The sequence below is a fragment of the Bombus pascuorum genome, chromosome 6 (assembly GCF_905332965.1).
Source record: "Bombus pascuorum chromosome 6, iyBomPasc1.1, whole genome shotgun sequence".
NCBI classification, from domain to species: domain Eukaryota; kingdom Metazoa; phylum Arthropoda; class Insecta; order Hymenoptera; family Apidae; genus Bombus; species Bombus pascuorum.
Window position 1 is genome coordinate 668431 of NC_083493.1, and position 26271 is coordinate 694701.

A 26271-nucleotide genomic window follows, 5' to 3' on the forward strand; every position below is an offset into this window, starting at 1 on the left:
CTTAATTACTCCCCTACCGTTCTCTTTCGAGTGAGAACGATCTAATTTCTCGTGAGCCGGCAATTGTTGAACATCTCTAGTGAGAGAGGGGAAGAGGAGGATAGCCGAGAAATTTTCATTTTCCATTTCACAACTCGCCTCGTCATTCATCATTCTTAACCATTAGTTCCGTCCATTCGCACCGCGTATATGAATATTTAACGAAAGCGTTCTCGAGGCTCGAAACCGGCCGATTCGGCTTATCCTTTCATCGTGGCCGGACGCTTGCCGCGTTTCTAAGGTACTTTAGCGTACGGCAGAATTCCAAAAAGGAAAGCTCCCTTTTAATAACGATGAAAACGGATACACTTTCTTCGATACAAATAAACAATTTCAATCCAACCGGGTTCTCTGTCGCGTATAATTGTTTCCGTGTACGTAAAACGCATTTGCGACGATCAATACATATCAATATCAATACATACGATTAATACCGCGGATTAGTACAACATAAAGCTTCTGGCTTCGGTACCATTTTGTTTGCCACGACAGGTGTACGAGTAACGAAGATGTTCGAGAGAGCTCGCGCGTACATCGTTTCTCTCATTTTTTACCATGAAATGTTCCATAAATGTTTTAACAACGTTCGTTGTAAATTGGCTTTTAATAGTTACTACCGACTTTCGCTTAAAGTAGACATTGTAGGCGTAATTGTAATTTCAGTCACGAAGAATCGTAGGTTATCTACGGTATATTTCAGCGAAGATGCAGCTTCCTTCTTTCTCCAGCATGGTTTCTGTCAACAACCAGTCAATTGTTACATGCTTTCTCCTGCACGTAACTATGATTTCTAAATCTTGTACGATGAATAAAAGATGTACTCGCGTGATAGATATCCTTCCGCTCTTTTTGAAAAGTAAAAGGAATTCGAATCTTTTATTCTAGCTTTCCGTTTCTTTATTGAGATACGAATTAACGCTTGGGCTAGCACGTAATTCAAAAGTAGTTACTTTCAACGTCGGCTACCTACCCTGTCAAATATTGTCACAAAATCTTAACCTAAAGCGACAGAATCGCAGCTGTAAACCGGCAACAGCGTCCATCGGTTGAAAGCCTACCGTTGTACGCAATTATAATTGGCGCGACGTATTCCGGTCGAAAAAGGGTTTCGGCCCTGTCCAAAGATCTGGCATGTCGATTTCGCGGCCGCTGCCGGTTCCGTGGTTTGCGATCTCGCGATGAGACCGGTCACACGTCGACCAATAGACACGAGGAACGCGTCTTTGAGTGTCTGACAGGTGGTTTCCGCGCGAATTAACGACTCTTTGCGGTTATCTGGTGCACGCGTTAATTAGGGGACCGGGGCGTCCGACACGCGTCTTCTTTCCCGTTGGAACGAGAGTTTAACTCGTCGACGCGTCCATAAAAAACAAACGTGCAGCCTGTCGAGGGATACAAGAATCGATCTTGATGCGCCGGTCTCTCTTCATCGTCGAACGATGATCGACGATTCTTGCCTCGAGGAAGCTCCGCAAAATCGAAAACTTTTGAAATAAAGAATACTGATTCAGATGTTCCTTTAGATGCCCTAACCCCTGAAATGAGGTATGATGTTGTAAGGGATAAGACGGTGTCGAGATTTGATTGGTTTGGAGCAGAGGCAATGCGTGTTTACATGGCGTTTGGTCGATGTCAGCTGAATTTCTTTACTCAATTAATGTTCCTTTGCATTCTCAAACATAGACGGTACCATATTTGTATATGTGGTAGTGTCATCGTCAATAGCATGTATTCCTTCCATGGAAATGCATTTCCTAATTTGCACTAAAATCCGAATATAGCAAGTGCAAACGGTATTTAATTATCTACTTTATCAAAAGTAACTTAAATTTAGAAGGCATAATAGTATAGCGATTGAAAACAATACGTAATTGTCATTTGCAATCTATGAGTTCTTTCTGAAAATAATTGGTGTTTACTCGAAATATCAGGTTCTCCAGTTCAAGTGAAATTTATAATCATGTCACTATCCACGTCCTTAGTCACGACAATATCGATGAACTGTCTGATATAAAGCGAAACAATGAGAGATTCTTCGCGCTCGTAACAAGAACTAGTCTCAAGAGAGCTTTCTTACGAGACAGGGGAAGCCTTTTAATCGATACGAGTAGGGTTATCGCGATCTAATCAAAAATCTTCGTGGACTAAGAAAGTATCCGTTACTATTTGGAATTATGAAATATAAACAGTATAAATTAGGTACTATATATAACTACATGGAGAATAAATAATTAATTTTTTCTTAATTCGTATCAATTATTTCTAACGCACTTGTATAGTTCTATAATTTAACGCTACCGATAAAAGGATATTTCACTTACATTCTAAGTATACAGAGTAAAATCGAATTCATTCATCAGAAACTATTATCACCGTTGAAATTGGCTAATTAAATTGAATATACACTGATTTTGATAAAGATTTCACGGGTTGATTAACCGTCCTTTAAATGGATAATCAACGATCGTTAAGCAGTGTAGCAGCTTATTCCGCAGAACTAATCGTTTTCCATCAAGCCGCGTGTAAGACGTTCGACCGAGTGCAACCCGAATGCCACGGCTTCACCTATTTTAGATGGTCTTCGACTATTTGCATTACAATTCGAGCCATTGACATTCCGTTTCACTCGATTCGATTTTATTGTTTCGTCGATGAAAATCGCAGATGCAGGAATAGCTATATACCGCTGTTAGCTATCAATTTATTTACTCACATATTTAGTTACCGATTATTAAAACCGGTTGAATCGTTTCTACACGGACGAATAAAAACGGCAACAGTTTCAATTTTCATAAATTTTTTTACCTGGTTTTTCATCTGGTTTCCCGCAGACTGTATGTTTGTCGCGATTCAGATGTTTTTGAAAACGCGGAGGCTCTCTTAAAGAAGCGACGCAATCTGTCGGTTGTGCGACGCAAGTTACAGTGCGTGGATGTTCACGCGTCGCAGACACGATACACACGTCGACAGGAACGAAAAAACCGCGCATGAATTAATTTCGTGCTTGGAGTTTGCGAACGAAGAATCTGACGTTTTGAATGCACGCGCCGTTGCTCCGCGAAATCGCCGCGACGAACATGGCAACGAAAGGGGATTGAAACCGACAGTTCGTCGGCGGTACCACGCGAACGTGTTCATAATTGAAAAGCAGAAAAATGAAAATTGAAAGTGTCGGGCCATTACGGCAACCGAGGGAACGGCGGTTGTTCGGAGTTTTCTCTTTACTCTTGGCAGCGGTTCACCCCGCGATCACGTAAAATGCAATCTACATTGTGATCGATAATGTACTCCTTAATGAAACGTCGGGATGAATCAGATAGCTCTTTGACGGGCCTTGCAGCCATATTTTAACGATGCCACAGGAAACTCTCTCGTGCTTTATGTGCTTTGCGAAATATACGGCGTTTAAATTTAATTTTTTTTTAACATCTTTTATATATCACCGCTTTGAATCAAGAATTTCTTATGGTACAACACACCGTGTAATATAAATTGATTGTTTCTTTCAAACGATATAAACGAAGAAGAAACAAGGCAAAACGATTACTTTTCCAGACCAATGACCGTCCATTTACCAAAAGGACCGATCCAATGAATCGCGCTATTATCCAACTGGCAAATCCGCATCTTCTCTCGACACCTACTGCTGTCAATGAGCGTCGCGCGCAATATCGCATTCGTTACGGTTGAGCACGAAGCCTAGATTATTTTGCTAAAAATCGATGGAACGATATATGTAATTTAGCATTGATAACGTAAGAAACGTGGTTGGTGACGGATGTCCGATGATCATAGACGATTTCCCCTCTATGTGCATCTTGTTAACATTGAAGGAAATTCTTCCTGAACGTTGGTTTTGTTGATAAAATCAGGCCACTTTCACTGCAAAACGGTTTAATTTACGCTAGAGACGAGAGAACGGCAGCCAACGTCGGGAAAGGAAGAGCCGGAGCAAGACAAGACCGGGAGAAGAATAAGGAGGTCGACGCGATACGGCACGGCGCGGTGCGGCCTTCCTTCTCGCTCATCGAGCTAATTGACCGCGTAGAAATACCAACGTTACGAGAGTTGGCGACAGAAGACGCCCCCTTCATGCGTGCCATCTGTAATTGTAAGAAAGAGGCCACAAAGTACGCTCCGGGTTAAATGGAAGTTCGTAAGTCGAGGGAGGATACGGGAAACCGTACTACGATAAACGTGAATTCTTCTTTACGCGGTAACAACGAGACGAGCTTAATCGTTTAATTGTCAATTTCTCTACCGCCTTTCGACACTTTAAACTATCGTTACGTGCTGCTTTCATTAGAGATTTAGTCGCTTTATTTGGCTATATCGTATAAGAAGGTTTCCTGGTGTATTGCAAAGATGGAACTTCGACTCCCGAGATGTCTGGCTCGAAGAATCGTCAAGAATAAATGTAAACCAGTTCGTGAGGTATCTCGTTCGCGAGGTGAGAAATCTCGATTAATAATCGAAGAACGTTTATTATACACCGCAGTATGCTGGGGAACGGAAACGAGAAAAGAGCAGAGTGGGGCGGGTTGCGTGGGAGGGTTGCAGGAACGGGACGTTCACACCGAGAAAGACATTCTGCCTCGTCTCTTTCTGCCGGGAGTTCCGTTGACCGTTGCCTTGTGTCTCTCGGCTGTGCATTAGACTCCTGACCGTACAACCAGAGGACCTTGGTGAAGGAAAATAAATAATAGCGAGCGGCCTTCGTACCCGACCGCGAGGAGAGAAGTTAATTGCTCTCCATGCAGCCGAGCTACCGCCGCGCCGCGCCGTTCGAAAATAATATCTTGCGATCGCCGTAATGCCCCTATTACACGGGACGTTTCCACGGCTGCGATCTCCTATTTTTGACCGTCGCTTTTCCCTCGTTTTCACCGAGATCGATAGCTAGTGCGACTATTATCGTCCACATCGATACGATTGTCAAATACTTTACTTGGTTAAGTTACACTAATGAGTTAATGTAAAACAGAGACATCCGGACAATAAACTCGAACGTTAATAACGTAATTTCGTAGTCACGTTATAGTACCAACTTGATCTTGTCACAATGATGATACTCGTTTCACAATTGCTTATTCGCAAAAATTTCTTAGTTATGGTTGAACAATTTTATAGATTCTTCGGTCGTATGACGAAGTTTGAGTATATGTACATAGAGAATTCGGAGAGAATAACGGAAGAATGCAGTGAGTTTTCGCTTGTTTGTTGCAATTGCAAGTTATGGCGAACGTCGAATTCGTTCTTGCGTCAAAGTGGAAGACTTTCAATAGAGTCTTCTAAGCTAAACCTCAATATCGAAAAACGCTGGAGTTACAAACATTCGTTTCCATTTAATAAAAAACGACGTTTAGATAGTGGCGTTTTGTCGCTTTCAAATTATTCAAATTGTTGAAACTTCCTGTTTAAAGTTTTGTAAAAGATGCTTAAAATGTTATTATAATCTTAATCTTTTCCAATAGAAGAAGTCGTATACATATAAAAAACGCAAAAGGGTTAATTTTACAGATACAAGTGTGCGAAAACCGTGTACAGAATTCATGAGAGATTCTCTTTTAATTCCCTCATTTACGATACTCCAATTAGAGCAGTGTACATCGACGAAATATTAATAATCCCGAGATTACTGGTGGCTTCGTGTCGGTCTCCTACTCGTATCATTGCATTCGACACGACCTTCGAAGTGCATTGAATAGGTTCTTGCTCTCTTAGCTGTATGACGAAGCTTACACGGGTGCACGCTCCAACAAGAGAAACAGCCGGCATGGAACAAGTAAACGAAGGAAAAAGTCGAGGAAAAAGTTTCAGCATATTCCGTGTCATCGTCCCGTTGAGCGGACTTTTCTAGATCTCGCTTTTCCTACGGTTTCAATTTCCGCGGAAACGCGTATCCATGGAAAATCATGACAAATTGTTGGCGACGTGTAATATTTTTACAAGTAGTCTACGATATTTACGTCGAGAGTTAGATTTTACTTTTCTGCATTTTTCAGTTATTTTCTTGCTATCTCTCTAATCGGATTGCAGTCAACCATAATATTTATTCTGATCAGAAAAGGAAAATCCTGTTATAAAGATTGAACAAACATCGATGAAAAAACAAAGTATGACGCATCTACGGGAGACAACGGTTATCTCTTCCGGCTATGGTTTTTCTATTTTCCACGTAGGTTCCTCTTTTTTTCGTTTCAAGTATTCGGTGAACTACGCTCCGAAACACGAGAACGTATATAACGCGCGCGTTATTCTTTCGAACGAATTTGATCGCTATGATTCGAGTCGGTCGGTGATTTATATGGAGTTCATCGTTGCCTCCCATCGAATCACAAAAAGCTACGATGTATTGGCTGCGTCCAAGAGGATTGAACGGTAAATCGTACTTGGAAAGTTACGGATCGAAGCGCATTCACTAGTATATTGTAACGAATACGACCTCTTTGTTGCTGTTTTTACGTGACTGTTGGTTTTTAGGGGGAAACTAAATTTCAAGGTAGCTCGCGTTCATGAACAGGAATTTGACCCGTGATCGATGCCAAGCGTTACACGTGACCGTTACTTCAAATCGAATGCTATAAAGATTGAGCTACGTTTATCGTTTTACGAAAAAAACTAGATGAACTGATTAGTTTCCTAGTATATTCAACGTTTCAAATTATAGTGTCAATTTTCGAAGAAATTAATTGAGATATACTTGATATACCTAATTGTACAATTCTACATCGATTTCATACCGAAACTAATTCCCAGGAACATGTGGATTGGATTCCAGGTGGCAGAATGTTTAAGCGGTTGTCGAAATCAAGGCGCCATAGTGCCGACGACGTGGCCCTTTCGTTGTCGAGCCCGACGACCCTGGACGAGCCACCGGGGACGTCGACGCCGCGGGACAACTGTCAGAGCATCAGCCCAGCCGCCCTGCTGAGGGTTTCGAGGACGAAGTACACCAGGAGAAGCTGCGGGGACGCGAGCGCCATGCAAGCGTTGCTCGGCACTAAACAGGAACAGGAGCAAGACGTCGCCGAGGCCGATTATCAAATGGTCACGGCCGTTCCTGCGTTCATCGTCGAACACGAGCCCGAGAAACAGCGTGGTAAATATTTCCGCACGATAATAAAACGAACAAAGTTAGGGTAAAATAGAAAAATTTACTATTGACAGAGATAAATTACAGTAAAAAGTATTCGATTTTCCTTGTAAAATGCATAACGATATGTGAAATGAAGTGGCGTAAAAAATTTCAAAGGCTACGTAGGTTTCGACTTATTTCACTCTTTTTTTCAGTGTTGTAATTGCGAACAATCTCAGGCATGAACGTCGTAGTGAAATCGACGCTGTAATTTTGTCAGCAATCAAACAAATTATGGTTCATGTTGACGACTGGGTACAAGTAGCCAATGACGTGATTCACAATACATTTAACAAAGTCAGAAGTTCATAATTATCCATAGGGACAAATAAACGCCATCGATTTTTTCGTGTTGACAAGCGTTTAGCTATCGAGGACGCGTTTAATGACTGTTACGTTTCCTCATAGTTCGAAAATATTACGAATAAAAAAGAAATAAATGGGACACCGGAGGGGCATTCTTTTATAGCTTTTATTAATGTTTTAGTAAATTTTATAATAAATCATGCTTTACGTTTTTGATGTAAGATTTTAAAGAGTGTCGTACATCTAGTTTCCTGACAAAAGTTACATCGACGTATTAAAAGATTACAGAATTTCTCAAGTGGCTCTCCATCTTCTCCTACCTTATCGCAGCGAATACTACATAAAATCTTCATTCATTATCACCGTCGCAGGCAATGACACCGTTTTAAACCATCGAAACGTGTGTGGAACGCATAATGTCGTCATCACTCATCGGCTTTCTAAACTCGCGACGAATGGAAGGAACGTTTCAGCTATTTTTCTTCGAAAAATGTAGGGTTACTCGTAGGATTGTTCTTCCTGAGAGGCACGAATCCGCGAACCCGACTCGCGATCCTCGATCCACATCGATCGAGCGATTTCGCCTAGACGGGCATCTTTAATTTTTTCGACTTATCTCACGACCTCCATGTGTCGAAGGAGCGAAATGTTCGTTACATAGAGGAATGCGGGTTAGGTTGCATCACGATGGACAACGGTCGCGCAATTTATGAATTATTATAGCGCGACCACAGGATGCGCGGAATACTCAAAGTTCATTCAGGTGCGATTAATAAGCATATTACGTACTATCATAATACTAAGAATATGATTCTCTGTATGAGTACAGCAGCTAATGTTTCGAAGTAACAATGCAAATCCAACGTGGAAATATTCTACAGCGATGTTCTCGTGACTATGTTTGTAGATGAACGGAAATTATATCTATTGTGATGCATTCGAACAGACTAGCAAGGTTAATGGTTTCAACGCACAAAATTTTCTTGTTGTTAAAACACATGTTGTGCAATTATCCGGATCAATCGTTTTCCTTGTGCAAAGTAACTTTGGCTAGCAATCTTAGTTCTAGCTCCTTTACATTAGTATCATAGGTAGATTACTGCTTTCTGCTGCAGTAATCATAGACCGTAGCGAACTATCTATTACTTAGGTTTACATTTTCCTCAATTTGTGCCTATTTTTGATATCTTTCTTATCGATGTTATTAGAAACTGTTAGCTTTCCATATCGCGTATTATAATTTTGACTAATTTAAAAAATTCGAATTTAAAATAGTCTCACGCAGCAAGAATATGCTGTCAAACTTGACCGTTACAATGAACGTTAGAAGTTTGGATAATTCGATGTTTACAAATAATTATTCATGTGCAGTCGGTGGTTATGGAAGATATAAGTTGGTTTAGCATACAGAATTATAGTGGAATGTATTATTCTAGGTATTTTGCTTCTATACTTAATAGCATTAAGATATTTCATTTATAACCAAGAATTTTAGACGGTCGATCAAGAAATTAAAAAGCTAACTTTGATAAATAAGCGTCGTGTTAATTTATTAAGCGGCGGAATGACGTGTGAAAGTTTCATAAAAGCAATAATATTGGGCGCACGTATCGCTGCCTGACTTTTCCACTTTTATCGGAAGTTCTAAATCAATTTAATTGGCCCGGTAGTTTCTACTACTCAAAACGGTGTGACGGAGTCGCTAAACGGCGTGAATAATCGTGATCGTTATCGTGTTTCACGCGAGTAATCAATCGCGGGCGCTATGATAACGGGCTAAAAAGAAGTACAGTTAACCGTGGGTTACCCTTTTGGTCGTTACGGTACAGACTGTGGTTCGATCGGCAACAAAAGCGATTCATTTACAAAATCGGTAAGCGTCGCATGCGACGCACGTTCAAACCAGAACGAGCCTTAACCAGCTCTAGAACGGCGTGGCAGGACGTGGCGATCATCGGGAAAAAGAGACGAGTTCGTGTTTGTATTCGTGTTCGTGGAGTAGGTACGAGCGAGCCACGATTTTCACATTCAAATTGCACGAAGACAGTTCGAGATAGTATGCGTGTACGAAAGTTCGAGGGTCAACCGCTTTAAAGCATCTCACTGCGGCGCACGCGTCATGCGAAATTAACAAATTAACACTTTGCCGAGTGGTCGGCCTGCTGTCAGGCGAATACATTTTAACTGGACATTTCTCCGTTGCTTCTATATATGAAGATACCTATATCGTTTGCAGTTCGCTAAAGATAACGCAGTTTATTTTGTTGCGAGAAAGAATTGGGATTTTAGGAGAAATGGGAATTAGGCAATTTGGTTTATTTATATAAAAAAAGATTATGGATTACGTTTATATATTATTCAGCTAAATCTTTGTTGATATTACTACCTCTTTGAAGGAAGATTATTCTGCTCAATATCTTACGATTAACAATAACAATAATATAAATTTCAAAGAAACGAAATCAAAGAAATAAGACAAAAAGGATGATTTCTCAAAATCGTTTATCTGTAAAGAGCTTTTGGAACGAGAATGTGGAAAAAGAATTTCTCCAAGGAAGAGATAGTATCACGGTCACGTGCCCGTTTCTTTGTTGACCAATACACACAGAGGACACCGTTTCCTGATGTGGCGAATCTAAGTGCTCTCGAACAGAATTGCATGCTCTGATGGCTTCGGTGTCCTTTGCTTCGTGGCAACGGGTCCCGAGGTACTGTTGCTCTAGCAGTATAGAAGTTCGATACTGTGGTTTGACTTCTTTCTAAAGCCGGCGATGAGCCGCTAACGCTTCAACTTCGCATCCTTTTACTAATCGCGGCGCGAGTCACTCGCTTCGTTAGAACGAGCTAAGCGCAGCTGGATGTCTTTGCAGGTGCAACATTCTTTGCTCTGGAATGCGATCCTTTTCAAACTCTTTTCTATTGGAAAATCTATTCTAAGCTCGATAAATTTTGTTCTATTTTTTCATTATTAACCGCTAGTTCTTTTAAAAATGTTTAAAGAACGCGAATATAGCGTAACTACTTAACAAGATTGAAAATAAATTTTCCATTCGTGTTTTTCACTTCACAGCTTAAAATATACATGGTCCCTGCTCTCGTTAACGCTTGTTAGGTTAAGGATCTCTTCACACTGTATGTGTCTTTTGGACTTTTGAAATGTTTGCAAACGTTAAATGGATCTATTTGTATATCGTTAACGTAAAATGCGTTGAAGAATATGTATATATATGTGAATATTTGATATTCCTAAGAAATGATCTCTTAATAATTTAATGTTTAATGTCAATAATTTAATTATCGTTAAAAGCAATAAATTGATAAAGTGGTTGAAGCGAAAAAAGTGATAAATTGATAATACATATATATGCAAAAATGCACAGTAATGAATCATAAAATAAAGTATCATTCAGATTCTTTGGTGAAAAAATGTCTGAATAATTAACTCCTGAAAAATAGAAGAATAGTAAAAGATTGTTGTAGGCAACCGCGTGGATTACGATATTCAACGGTTACATCTTATCGGTTCATCGCGCAGTCACATTTTTTGTACCATACATTAGTTCAAATTCAAACGTGCGACAATGTGAACGACGCTTAACGCGACAGTAATTCGCGCGAAGCATTAGCGGTACATATTTAGCATTCGCGAATATTTCGAAAATTAGCAAAAGTGAAGCACTTACGAGCGTCTCGCTTTCAAAAAGCATCGTGAAACTACTTGTCGGGTCGGAGCCTCGGTTTATAACAGGCCACGCGTCTGCCCGCGTTACGGTGCCTTCTTCTAGAATTAAAGTGCGGATTATAACGCGTTGTCGGTTCTTAGTGCCGTTCTTGTTCCTCCCTGGAAACAGTGTACCCTCGGTGACTAGCGGTGACGCGTTTCGTTCAGCTTTTTCCTCGCGAACTTCCACTCGTTCGACTCGTCTTGAAAAGTTAAATACCAGCCAGCTAGGGGAGAGAGAGAGAGAGAGAAGGTTGCTCTAGACGTTGTAATTGAATTGACTGTTTGAAGGAGATTTTCTATCTGTGGATGATGAACGACTCACTGATACTGACTGCGAATTATGCCATTGACGAAGCGCGATTCCGCTTAACAGTCAACGGATTTGAGATTTTGTTCGACGATACGTTCGAAGCGTGCAGAGCGAGACGACGATCCTGACAAATTTGAACCACGGCTGAGATTTTTTGGAGAATAATAAACTGTGTCGGAATATCGAAGTCGCCAAGTGGAAAAGTTTCATTGTTTCAACGTAGGGCTCGTGACTCTCTTAACCATTTCGACTCTGGCAGGACCACACGTTCCTAGGTAATCCTTAAAAAGGCTGCTAAACGACCACCGACATACATGTGCGTGTGTCATTTTAAAAATTACGCTTAACAACATCGCTCAGCGTCGGAGAGTAGAACTCAAGCGTTTGCATTATCGTTCGTTTGTTATTCGCGAAAATGCTCGTTAAATAGCTGTTGATTTAACGGATCTGTTCGTCGTGTCATTATCGCGATACGCTAGAATACACATGATACGATTAACTTATTAAAACGCGTTATCATTATGTGTCCAGTGGATTAATGGATAGGAACACGAATTTTGTGTGTACCGTACGAGTGCCGTATTCACCAGTCGCTTTTGTAACAAGGTTACGATGTCCATAATGTGTCTCCACTCGTAAAAATTTTGCTTCATTTTCATGGCTGAGATTCAAGTAGTTAGATTAAATAGGATCTCATAGAAGATCGTTAATAGCGTTAATTTTTATTACTGCAACATTCCTTTGGCTCGTTTTCGTTAGATATTGTTTACCTTGGATTTTAGCTGCCATATAGAAGTTTGCGGTTAAAGAAGATAACTCGAAGGTGTTTTTGTTCTTGCGGGTGGAATTGTTTTAGGAAATGTGAAAATGGAGGTTACATGGGTTGTGCAAATTGGAGTTGCAATCTGCAGAATTAAAGAGGATAGGTTTTTAAGATTAAGATGTAACTTATGGTAATGATAATAGATAAGATAGTTGTATTATGTACGTTTTACGATAACACGCGAAAGACTGTTAATGTTTGTCTTGCGAAACGTTCTTGAGGTTACATATTGCGATACAAAGATTTTAGGCTATTCTACAAATGTAAAGCGAATATATTTAGTCTCGACAAATTATTATCAAGAAAAAGCTTGTTATAACGGAATATGATTAACCTGTGTTGATACTTTGTAATAGAAGATTGAAAATGTTATCTAAAACATAGTTACGGTTTGCTTTTTTATATTATTGGCTGTTTAAGGTAAACGGGAAGGTTTTCTTAATGATATTAATATAAATGAATATAAATTATGTAAGTAGCGTATAATTTCGATCTCATAAACTTTAATGTTTTATGTATAATATTTTACAGCATAGAATGACCTAGAAAATTATATAGTAACTCAACATAGTTACTAATTAAATTAAAGTAATAACGAATATTAGCTTATACATTTATTTGCACGCGCGATGCACGTGTCATAAAAACTGAACTTCCACGCGAAATGAAATATGCTGTCGTGACTTTGGTGTTGAAATAAGAAACATTAAGTGAAATACGAAGATTAATCACTCGTCGTGACAAATAGTGGGAACGATTTACAGAAATATGAGTAGTTTTCCAAAGAGATGACATTTTGTTACGTAATGGAAAAAGATATAGAATGAATAACTTTCATTTATTTTCACGTTTCATGCATCGTTATCAGTTGCAAGAACATCGCTTACAAAATTACGTTCTACGCAAAACTACAAATATTATAATTTCCATAAAGAATCTTACGTTTAAAAATCTATTTCAATCGATTCAAATTACATCTCGTTAGTCGCGACTTTTTACCAAGACCATGGTACATTTCACTTACGTTAATTTTTATTTGAAAATCAATGTCACTTTCTCAATATCTTTCGCTATAGCACAAAAGTAACCGTAATCATTTTTATCGCGTCGCTCAATATAATTATCGTTACGTCGAGCGGTGTTGCCTGCTTGATTAATTAAGGAACTAATTAATCAAGGATAAAGCGATGACGCTTCACCGTCATCGCGGCCGTACTGTATATGACGCTGATAGCGTTCATATGGAAATACATGCACGCTTTAATTGTGCACTGTGGTGCACGGATGCAACTTGTTACCTTAATGAGAGTGTAAGTCATCGCACTTGTCACGCCGTGTTCGATTTATCATGAATTCTCTCGTTTTATCCCCGTGAGATTAATTCGAAGAATTACGAGTCGCATCCTCATTGTGCCATTTATTCTTATTTTTTTGTCTTTCAATTTGCATTAGAACATAATGGCGTAGTATGCGTCCGAGGAGCCGGAACGAAACTTTAATATTAATACAGCCGCGAGTTAAATAAAGATGGGTACGTTATTGCATCGTACGAATCTGATCAAATAAATATTGCGCGAAGCAGGTTTTGGCCCCGTTTTGCTTCTCGCTTTTTCAGAACTGTGAAATAAAGCAGACGAAACAGATACAATAAGTTTCTTAGTTCCTCCAATTTTCGAATATTCGAAAGTCTACTGGGTAAAATCTTTGTTAGACGAAGATAGACTGTGTGAAAATTAATTTCGGCAGAATTGATCAATTACGTAACGATATCGTATTCATTGCAAATATGTTACGTTCCAGATAGACACAGCGTGGCGTTACTTAAACTCATTCCTTTCTTCAATTCATGAATATTCCTCGTTATAACCTACAAAGGCATCTCGTCATATTAGAAATGCAAAAGGCGCTTTGTTAATGAGGTCTGAACTCTTCAAATTCGCCTACAATTTTTCCTCATAATTAAAAAAGTTGCACTTCTGCATGCTACTATACACCAGCTTATATTCAACAGATAACGATACTTTTTTTCAAACAATATCTACGAAAGCTATTCCTTCGAATAAAATAGGAACAAAATGCTTATAAAATTAGGATCGCTTGCGATTTACCAATTTACCATTCCTTTCTGCAAGCCATTGACCAATTAATCCCTGACCTACAGCTCTAAAAGCCAACTTTCAATAGTTAGTACTCACGCATTCGATGATTTCTCAGATGAAACATGTATCTATCACGTTGCTGGATCGGTTAAATAACGAAGCGTGGCGCGCACACGAGTAACCATTAAAGAAATCGCGAGGCGACGGGTTAACGAGGTCGTATCACGAGTCGGCAGTCCGTCTGTTGCGCGAGTGTTATCGCAAAACACGTGTACCCGATACCTGAGCAGCCTGACAATTGTTTCCCATGGTATAGGAGCGAATGGCCCGGCCCCGTTAACCGGGCTCACACCTCGAAAAAGTAGTCCCAAAATACGCGGAACCATCGGTCGACCTGCTTGCCTCTGTCGCGCATACCCGACTTCCTCTTGCCCGTTCCTGCGGACGACCATATGTCGACCGCGAATGAGGATGCCGACTGGTGGTTTTTCATCTCGCGGGATGGCCCGGTATCTCTTCTTTTGCCCGACTGCTGCGACTCGAGCAGCTGAATGTTCGCTCCGCTCGATTCTCTGAAATTTTTCACTTCTGCATAGCGAAGATAAGTCGTTACTTCTCTTAAATTACGACGTGTACTCATTATGGTACTGTTTCTAAATATTAGACGTTTAATTGTTCTGGAATAATAGAGTATGTGTATTTCATAGACTTCGCGCAAATGGTTGTAACATGACATCCTGCTTTTTTCAGGCTCGAGTTTTGGAGTCTGGGGTCGTAGAATGAGCAAGAAGATAGATTCGTTCCGGCGGGCTGGTTCCCGCGAAACGATCTGCTCCATTTCCGAAAGGTCCGACGCCGGAAATGGTAGCGCTAATAACAATAACAGTTGTACGGCAGCTAGCAATAACAATATTAGTCCGAAAACGGACAAGTCAGTGCCAGATCTGAAGCAAGATAGCAAGCTAGAAAAGAGAATACCGGGAACTTCCCATAGATCACCTTCTCCCTTTAAATCGTTCTTCATCCGCATGGGTTCCACGGGAATGCTCAACTCGGCGAGAAGTAACAGACGTTCGCAAAACATGGACGAGAGACTAAAGACCACCGAGAAGGAAAATTTGTTTAGAAGTTGTAGCACTAGTCAGCTGAACACCAGTCCGACTTACGTAAAGGGAGACGATCCCTCGGAAGGGATCGATTTACAGATCTCGAACCGCAAGGATAAAACCGTATCTTGCGACAATCTAGCGGATCGTCAAAATGACGACGCGTTCGACGAGCATATCGGAGACGCTACCGCGAGCTTATATCCCTTGGGAAATCCATCGATAACGAGCTTCAGTCCCTGTGACTTTGGCCAGTCCCGAAACGAATCGCCGATGCGGAAGAGCAGTAGCTGTGACTTCAAGGAAGCCAAGAAGTCTAGCTTTCCGTACGCTTTCCTACGGTCGAAACTATCCGTCCTACCCGAGGAACGTCACAGTACGTTCGCCTCTAAAGACGAACGACTGTTCAAGACTGCTTCTGAGGAACATTTTCCCGCGTTAAAAATCGAGGATACGTATACCGGAACGACCACGCTTGGACGTCGTCGCACCAGGAACGGTAACTTGACCAGGGGAAATCCGAACAAGTCTCAGGAACAGCCTACCTCGAAAAGCGGACGGAACTCGTACACTGAGTTTCGAAAGAGTTCGAGCAGATGCGAGGATAGGTACAGTCTAAACCCTGGTCATTTGGAGAGGATTGACGACAACTTCCAGCAGGAAGACACGGGCTGCTACAATTCGTACGATAGCAGTCCGATGTCCCTTCGAGGTAACGCGACTGTTCAACATCCAGAAACTGGCCAGGATAGAGTCGACTTTGCCGGAAGGATCAACGAGTCTCGATTTTCCGAGACGTCCTCGTTAAACGTAGACATGGTGGACATGGTGGCAGCGTTGAGGAGCCACAGACGGAACTCCGCGCCCAGTGGTGAGCAGAGGCTTTCCTCTCATTACGTTAGCTCGAACGAGTCTGGCTACGATAGTGACGGGCCTAGAGGAGAGTCAGCGGCAGCTTCGGAAAATGAAGGTTTAAGTTTGAAGTGTACGGATAGTTCGGATACTAGCAGCGTGGTCGATTCGGAACTGGAGAAACCTATCAGGAGCTCTACTCCCAGCGAGTGCCAAGAACAGGAGAATAGCAGCGATACCAGGATGAGAAAGCTTTCTGAGGCAGATGTCGTTCGGGCTGGTACGTCTGAGTTGAACGACGGTATAGACGGGCTTAGGTGGCATCAGAGTAATTCGGGGAGATTGCTGCCGAGCATTCATCAGACGTACGACGATGTCACGATGAATTCTCAGTTTCCAATTTGCGGGAACGGGCTGACCGCGTTGCAAAGTTCACCAAAATCGCTGGATATCTCACCGCATCGAATGAGATTACAACAAGACAAGAGTAGGTTTCTCAGTGACATAATTCAACCACCGAAGAGGGTTAGACGATGTCGATTGGTACAACTGAACAAGAGAGATCCAAAAGAAAATTTGGGCATCCGCTTGGCGCAGCAACGTTTAGGCGAGTTGCGGTATATCGTTGTTCAGTTGGAAAGCGATGGAATAGCGCATAGGTAAGTTTAGGCGTTGTACAAAAGAGTTCGAAGGAGTTGTATATATAGTAGATCAAAGGGTCTATCGACATGACATAGTTTATCAGAGTATCATATCATAAGTAATAGATAAATGTCAGAGATAAAATCTTATCAGAGAATATTTAAGTGTTGTTTAAAGATAGTTTAGAGCGTACAGGAATAGGTAGTAATTTATCGAGTTCCACCAGTTTCTCGATAAATAATCATCTGTCTAAATCAACTGCTCTTGGTGTTATTTCCACGCAGTCATATAATAAAGTTCAATTTTAACAGAGACGGAAGACTAAGGCTCGGTGATGAGATCGTCGAGGTTGAAGGGAAGGAGCTGAGGACGCTGGAAAGCCTGGAGGAGGTCCAAGAGTTTCTAAGATCTTTCACCGGTAACAAAATACGTCTGATGACCGCGTTCGAGGAGACAGTGCCGCAGGTGTATGTCAGCCCTCCGACTTTACCTGGGGAGTACGAGTACCTGGAAAATGCAAAGAATCTTTCGAATCTGTCGTTGATCGACAGTGAAACGAGGCAAACTGTACAATCGAATCAATCGAGCACACCTGCTGCGGATGAAGGCATTCAGTCGACGAAGAGGCCGGACTTTCTGCCGCTTTCTTGCATGTCCAAAGAACGGAAGGGCGTGGAAAGTAATTTGGAATCGACGATGGAGCCGCAACATTACTTATCGAGACACATCGCTAAATTCGAGAAGGGCTACGGCAAGCCTAGTCTCGGTTTCAGCGTGGTGGGTGGCAGAGACAGCCCTCGCGGTGAAATGGGCATCTTCGTAAGGAGGATTTTCCCCGGTGGTCAAGCTGACATCTCCAAGTCGCTGTTCCAAGGTAGCGTAAACTAGTTTAACGAGCTTGGAATTGGTAATTAAATTGGTACTTGTCGATAGTTTGCTCGAGAGTCGTAGACCGTGACATTCAAAGAGTATGACATTCGATACCGGCTTTAAATCTTGCAAAAAGAACCTCCGGATCGGTAATCCAAACGTATCGATCGATACAGTTGGAATCGATCTCCTCGAAGATCTATCGCGAGCTTCTCAATTCCTTTTACGGGCTTAGTGTTGCGGCGTGTAATCTCTCACGTTACCATTCCTCCGTGACCGTGACGCAATCGATCGCAGATTTCTCTGGCGTGGATCGCGCAAGGATTTCGTTCCATCGACATAGTTCGCTATTTCAGGATCACGGTGTGGATCGAGCGTGTCGATGCGTCACGTACGCGTTCGTCGTTCCTCGTGCATTCACGCCATGGACGCGTCGGACACACCTCGAATCTTTAATCCGACGCCTGACGTCGCGTGCATTTCTAAACAGTCCGGCACTCTTCGTGCCCTTTCTCGTTTCCTCTCCCGTTCCCTGGTCCCTTTGTTTTTTTTCCTTTTCATTTTTGCCAACTCTTTCTTTTCCCGCCTATTGAAGCGGCGTGCCACTGGACTTGGCTTGGCGACCTCGTCGCCAGCTTTGTCAACGGGATCTTTTCTGTCGCTTTCTTCGTTGCCAAAGGCGAGCAAGTTAAATGGGACTCGTAGTTACGTTATTGGACGTTTTTGGTTACGTTTATAGGACGCAGGAAGAATGGACCTGTGAATTGGATCAATTGGTAGATCTGACGCAGTTAGAGATTTTAATGAATATTGAGTGGAGGTAGACACGGAATGCCTGTTTATTTGCTGGCGATTTTCATTTGAAATTTCGTTTCGTAGATTCAATAATTTGATTAACTTGCCTGGTCTGCGAATGCTGGAAAATATGTGTTCTTTGATCGAAATACGATGCCAAAAGATACAAAAATACAATGTTCGGTCTTATCTTATCAAAATAAAATACATCTTGAAGTATTATAGTACCATAATACTGTAAAATTCAAATACTTGCTGTGAAATGCTATCAAATACAAGAAACAGGAAAAGTAAAGATCCGATCGAAACGAAATACGGAGTTTCCACCAGGAAGAAGAGACACGGTGTCAACGTCGAATCGAATTTCGCGCACACGTCTCTTTCGTGATTTTTACAAAGTTCTCGTCGCGGTAGGCGGCAGCACGTTCTGTAGGCAAGTTTCACGCAATGCGTTTCGAGTTTCAACCGATCCCTACACTTTTTTCGAGCACGCGAACGTTCGCGGTTTCCTCGTGTTACTGCAACCTGCCGCATGCTAGCATAACGGACTGCCGCGCCGGTATCTTTCGGTTGCATAAGTACAGGATCGATACATCTTCAGCTGTTGCCAATAAACTCCTTTGAGCTGCTCCAAATTTCGAAATTCTTTCTTTTGGATCAAACGATGGTTTGAATACTTAGAGAATGAGATGCATATGAGCATTTAATTGACGTAGCGCTTAAACATTTTCCGTAGGTGACGAAATCCTAAGTTTAAATGGAAAGGTGCTGCGTGGCTACACACACCAAGAAGTTATCGAATTGTTCAAAGCAGTAAGAGAAGGCCCAGTTGAATTGGAAATCACAAGGAGACACAGGTATTTATAAAACTTGATATCCATATTTTTAGATTTCAAAGCTAAGTGTATGTAAAATGAATGAACCTATAGAGAACATAACTGTTCGCAGGTATCCAAAAAGTACGCAAAAATCCGCGCCATGCTGAGAAGGAGACAACGTGGACGAAGCTGCCCACAGGAAGTGCTCTTTCGGTTTAACTCTAAGCGATCTAGTGTTCGCTGCATACGAAGTTTTAGGATTCTAGTCTATCAGAACGAATCTTTGATCTTTGATATTTGTTTCAATTAATTTATTTACTGCGGTGCCGCAGTTGTGTAGGAATTAAGTCTATTATCAAATTATTATTATTATTAGTTATTATTGACTATTATTATATATTATTTTTATTATTATGTTATTATTATTATGACTGTAAGATTTTATAGAGATACGTTACAACAGCGTGAATTCATTGTATACGATTTCTGACATTATTATTATTATTATTATTATTATCATCATCATCATTATTATTATCATTCTTGTTGTTATTATTATTAATATTATTATTATTAGTATTATTATTAGGATTATTAGGATTATAGAGGACAATAAAGGGGCCGTAATTTAAAGGTGCTTAAGGATCTGCTATGCGTAACAATGAAGTGCAACGATCAACGAAACAACTTTTGAACAGTTATTAAATAATAATTTTATTTTCAAGGGACTTTACAAATTTACAATATGTACAGGTTCCCAATTCATTTTTACAGAGGTCACAAAGTATTTTCTTCGTTTTTACAATCTTCTTGTACAGCTTCTCTTCACGTGTCGACGAGCAAAAGATCTGCGCACGACTTAGCCTTCGTTGTCCTGAAAGATAATGTCGTAAATTATTTAAGATACCATTCTTAATCTCAAACTGTAATATATTTTATACAATTAAGGAATTAGTATATATCGTGCTGGTTACGTAAGAATTTAGGTTCGGTTATTAATGCTAAATAATCACTAAGATCGCTGTATAACGAAAATATTCACATTCCTACGATGTTTATGGAGAAAATGTACATAAATGTAAGGAAGAGAAAATTATAAATATTTTGGAAATACAGGAGGCAAAATAATATGAAAGGGCTGTGCTTCCCAAGTATAATTTAGGCACTATGTATTTTTTTTGCACTCTTTAGTTGTAATTCCAAATTTTACGCACATGCTGCTAAAAGATTTCAATTTCATTTTTGTAGATCCATTCTTACGAATGAAATATATTAAGGAAAAGTGTGACTCATTCCTTTTTTACATAATCAGCATGACTGTACTAAAGTTGAAATTTTATAACAGCCTTATGTTAACTTTATGAATTTCTTTTCTATACGATCAGCTAACGTTAATACTAGAGGACACTGATGAAAAATTGTAGAAAGCTGTGCGTAACAGTACAGTACTGCCATACTTACTGTAGTTCTTTATTTTTAACGCGTCTACAAAGATGCAAGGCAATCGGTCCAGTTTTGATGTTACGGAATAGCTGAACGGCTTTTTTATGGGTCAAGTCATGGCAAACGTGGCCATTCACTGCCAAGATCTCGTCACCTGCACGCAAACGGCCATCTTCCGCGGCTTGCCCTCCTGGCAATACCGATTTTATAAAGATACCTGTAATAAATATATACGATAATTATTACGAATTATGCGAAGAAAAATTAAGCAGCGATCGATATGACGAATAGATTTGCAAAGGAAATATTTCTATTGCTATAACTTCGAATTATTTATTCGCAGACAATAGATAGCTTATGAACGAACATGGACGATTTGATAGAACTCGATAATGTTAATAAGTAAGATTTATAAACAAATTCAAACAACGTAATAACATTTTATAATCCGTAGAGAACATCTAGGCAAGTAATCTAGAACACGAAAATTAATATTTCGCTTATGTATCATTATAAGGATTTAAACTTGCTAAAAATTACAAATACAACGTCATCGGAAAGATTTGATCTGGTTCAATTTAGTCTTCGTGCACTTTTCCTTTTTATGATAATTTGCGACGTCTCATCCTTTCTCACTACATAAATTCTATTAAGTAAAATTAAATATTTTTTTCGTCAAAGTTTTTGAAAGAACATGTATTTTACAAGAGCAGTCAATTTTCACGTGCTCATCCATCTATATTTTCCAAAAAAAAAAAAAAAAAAAAAAAAATAGATTTTAGAGGTTTGTCTTTTATGGTCAACCGTATGCAAAACTGAAGCGATCAAATTCTTAATTTTTATTCTTATTTCAGAGATGTATTACAGAACATCTCCCCTTGTCCCTCTAGCCGATAAACACTCGATACAATAGTTCTTTGACTCGAACTAGCCCGAGACGTTTCTCAACGATGTTCTTTTCGTCGTTCAAGAAGCGAACTGCATTGCATCCATGTACGCGGCTGATCTTACACGAATGTAAAACAACTGGAAGACCGGTATTCTCGATGCGTACGAAACGCGGATTGGAACGCATTCGCCTTGTAATGTAACGAGCGCGTAAAATTCGAGACTGCTTGTATACACGCGGAGGTAGTTTATCGACAAGCAGCGCCATACGGCGGTCGAGCGAGTGCGTAAACGTTATGCGAGAAAACCGCCGGTGTTTCTAGTTCTTAAGCAAAAGTGTTGATCCATCGCTATTTCTACTTGTTTGCGAATCGACCCTCCCCAAATACGCGGCCCTGAGTACAAGCAACGTTTCGCGATAAAACCCGAAGCAGTCTTCTACAAACTTTGATAAGAAGCAATCTTCGTCGGAATATCTTTATTGCGAGATTTGAAAATATTTTCTCGAGCATTGAGTTCTTTCCGTATCGAGATTTGATCACGGCGAAGAGTTGATGGATCATAAGAGTGGAGATTTTAGCTCTCTCAATTCGAAATGTTATGTATGGTAAAAATCATGTTGCACTATTTAATTTTTTATTTCTAATGCATGTCGCAAGTAAAATGTTATCTCAGCGTTGTATGACAAAATTCAAATTCTTATAATTTTTTAAATAAAATTTGACCTAATTAATTTCTTGAATAATAATTAAAAAAATATTTAATATATGGTTTTTTCATTTAAAACCTATACAGAATTAATTTATACTAGTGAAAAAGTAAAGACGAACGGATTTTGTTGAATGTTTCAAGTATTATTTTAATGTTGAAAAGATTTCGATATTGAAAATTAAGATGTTTTATCATGTTAAAAGTTCGAAGTACATTGTACAGATTTTAAGGAGTCGTGTTAAATGATATGATAACGTTAATATTGAAAGATTTATAAAGTTATTTTGTTTCTGAATATTGCAGTTGTTAAAGAACGTAGAGAATGTTGAATTTTAAGAATATTTAAAATCTCTAATCGCCAAGTTTGAAATCTTTCTGCTTATCTTTAGATTGATTAAATTGATATTAATCGTTTTTCTTTAAATACACATAATTTTAAGAAACGATGAAAACGTTGATGTTTGGAAATTTCTGATACATATAATCGCATTTAAAGTTTGAGACGCGTTTTCAATTCTAAATATAAATATATTTACAAAGACATTGTATAAGATTTTAACATGGGGTTAGTCTTGTTAAAAGTTTAAAGCGTTTTTGTTAAGTAAAACACCAAGATTTTTTCAATTAAATCGTATTATCTTAGAGCAGATCTTATATCGTTTTGTAATTGGATGCTGTTTGTAATGTTAATATTTAAGAATATTTTAATGAGACAATTGTAAAACGAATTATTTATCTTTCCTTAATGTAGTGATCGCAAATTGTGCTAAAATATTAGTATAGATAATGTTCCGTATACTATCTTCAAACCAATTAAATATCAATTAATTTACTGGTGATATGATATGTTATGATATAATAGTACTCCACAACGAATAGTAACGATGTTACCTTATATATTAGATAATAATTGTTAACCTATTTTTACTGCATCTGAATGCTAAAGTACGTTAATTATAATTAACTTTAAAGTTAATGTTATAACAGTCTTTAACAAGCATACTTCTACACTAATACCTAATTGCTATATATTAGTTTATTAGTATATCAAAATACAAGTATTAATAATTTATTTCCAGGCAAACTCTGTTACTGTCAATTTTATAATAAAAATTACCATAGATTACACATTAATCTATTTAAACTAGAAAATAATGTAAATGCATTTTATAGATGACACACGGATCTATGAAACACACAAATGGAGACATTACAAAAGATACAATTATAATTATGGATATCGTTTAACTAGTAGAAATCTGAACACACATTTTCAACTCATATATACCCCTTCCCCCACCTTTTGTTAGATAAACCTTGTATCACTGACACGTTGCAAGAAATTGCAAAGGATTGATATGAGTCGATAGTATCGATAGTGGTATAAATTACAAGTAAATCACTCACCGATGCTTCCTTTAGGACTGTCGCTTCCACCTACGATAGTAAATCCCAGCGATTTCTTTCCAGGACCTTTCTGAAACACGACTGTCAGGAACGTCGAAACAGTGTTCCTAGGTCTCCTCGGCAGTGTACAAAAATTTGAAACGCTCTGCGATCCACCATTGTCCACACTCACGATGGCCTTATCCGAAGAAGTGGATCTGTTGCATTCATTCTTCCTATCCCGATGATGCTTCGTTTGATGCTTTCTAAAATGCGTACTAGGTGAATTCTCGACTATAACTCCGTGACCATTTTCCATGTGAACGTTCTCGTAATCCACGCTGCTCTCTGTCAGTTTTTTCGGGGATTGGTCTACGGCGGAATACCTTGAAACGACGATGTCCACGTCGCCAGGACCATTCCCGCTTCCAAGAATCTTTCTAGCCTCGACCATACTTAATCCTCGCAGTCTTTTTCCATTAACTATCAAGATTTCGTCGCCTATCCTCAAGGTACCCTCTTTATCAGCCAGACCATTGGGTACTACGTGTGCCACCAAGTAACCTGGACTGGACTCCGCCGTCTTCGCGATGAAGATACCTAAACATTGGTCGGAACTTTCCCTAGGGAGCTTCACGACGATGTTTTCAGTAGTGTAAGGTCTGTTTCTGATAACTGGAAGTCTGCCAGTCTGATAGTTCTCCGATCCTAACGAAACTTTACCGTCGAGTCTCTCGATGACATCTTTTTCCTCAGGCGACTTAGAACCATCACGACCCTGTCGATCTATCAGTTCGTTGTTCGCAGCTTGACAAATCTTCCCGGGAGAGTTCTCGAGAGTATTCATTTCGCACGCATTCCTCCCGCATCGCCTGCCCTCATTTCTGCTACAGTAGATATCCAGAGTGGAAAACAGCCTCGAAGTTCTCTCTACATCTACGATAGAGGAAGAAGGTTTTCTGGGTGGTAGCTGAGGCGGAGAATTTAGGGACGAATCATTGAGTGTAGTTAACAAGCCGGAAGCGCTGCTGCTGCACCTGTCATCGAGCAAAGAGCTGGTAGCAGAGTCGTTATCCAGAATCCCAGAATCGTTATCATCCTGATCTTGTTCTTCGTAAAGCGGATTCGTCCTGAGTTCCTCGAGGCCTGGCAGAGTACCGTACGAGAAGCTTCTCAGTCTTCGTCTTTCTTTGTCTTTACCTTCCTTTTTATAGATTTTCGCTATTATCTTACTAGTGGAACTTTTTAGGTACCTGTCCTGCATTGCTCGAAATTTAGCGGCTAAACAGCTCGATGGTGTTATGCTATCAAATTGAGAACCATCTTTGAAAGATGGGTCTTCTAGACGGCTGGTAGAACCTTCCAAAACGTGATCCATCGATCGTTTAGGTGTCTGATGATCCTGAAAGAACTCTTTGTTCTTCCGCCATTTGCGATTCTGTTGGGCAACGCTTTCCTGACTGACATCCTTAGGTAAGTTTCCTACCTTTTGACCAGCAGACTGTCGAAAACCTACGAAAGAGAAGCGTTCTTCTTGCTGCTTTCGATGAGGCAATCTGGTTTGTGATTTCGAACGTCTTTTCCTCTTCGCCTGAGTCTTCTCTTCTTCGATAATTTCTTTCAAATCACACTCGCAGACAGATCTACGAAATTCGTTTCTAGTTAGGCCACGTTGGTCCAATTCGCACATAGAACGAAGCTGCGACTTCTCCGGATCTTCGGTTTCTTCCTGGTCTTCGTCGTCGGAATCTCGATCCTTGAAGAAGCTTAGTCTGGCGTTTTTTACACGATCCAAAAGAGGATTCCGTTTCTCGCAGACTCTCCGCCTCTCCTGCTGAATCCTTTTCTTATTCTTCTTGGTGGGACTCCGCTCGGTGGTCACTTTCGATGTTTGCACGTTGTAGCAGTTTCGTTCCGATTCCGAGCTCGACGATTTTCGGCGAACCCATCGCACCGGAGACAAATCTACGAAGGGACGATGAAAATTATTCAATTAAACAAAAATGATTAAAATCGAATATTGGAAACTCTTTATTTCAAAAGCTTTCTCGGGTAAAGTTATTCAAAATTCTTCATATTACTCTTTATTATATTCATAACGTTCATGAAACGTTTATCAGTACTATTTACACCTCGATGTAATTATCAAGCTGACTTTGCTTTAAAAGTTCTGATCTTAAGATTTTGAACGGCAAATGTACAAGATGTGTAGAATATCTATAATTGTCGTACTTGTTTATTAATCAAACTGATAAACTATCGTGACACATTTATTTATTTATCATACACATTAACAATAAAACTCCATGAAAGTATTGAAT

The 26271-nt window shown here is 39.9% G+C and overlaps 2 protein-coding genes across 7 annotated transcripts in view; one reads left to right on the forward strand and one right to left on the reverse strand.

Annotated features, from left to right (window-relative positions):
• The window catches only part of LOC132908327 (uncharacterized), an 80192-nt gene extending 58663 nt beyond the window's left edge, over window positions 1-21529 (forward strand). For both annotated transcript variants that reach the window (XM_060962257.1, XM_060962256.1), the window contains 5 exons: window positions 6821-7141; window positions 15190-17056; window positions 17351-17913; window positions 19441-19561; window positions 19653-21529. In XM_060962257.1, the coding sequence (XP_060818240.1) occupies window positions 6829-7141; window positions 15190-17056; window positions 17351-17913; window positions 19441-19561; window positions 19653-19689 (2901 nt within the window). In that variant the 5' untranslated portion in view covers window positions 6821-6828 and the 3' untranslated portion in view covers window positions 19690-21529. The remainder of the gene's footprint in view (window positions 1-6820; window positions 7142-15189; window positions 17057-17350; window positions 17914-19440; window positions 19562-19652) is intronic.
• LOC132908330 (uncharacterized) overlaps window positions 20211-26271 on the reverse strand; it is a 41184-nt gene continuing 35123 nt past the window's right edge. For all 5 annotated transcript variants that reach the window (XM_060962267.1, XM_060962266.1, XM_060962268.1 and 2 more), the window contains 3 exons: window positions 23972-25915; window positions 20984-21182; window positions 20211-20396 (listed from right to left, as the gene is read on the reverse strand). In XM_060962267.1, the coding sequence (XP_060818250.1) occupies window positions 20348-20396; window positions 20984-21182; window positions 23972-25915 (2192 nt within the window). In that variant the 3' untranslated portion in view covers window positions 20211-20347. The remainder of the gene's footprint in view (window positions 20397-20983; window positions 21183-23971; window positions 25916-26271) is intronic.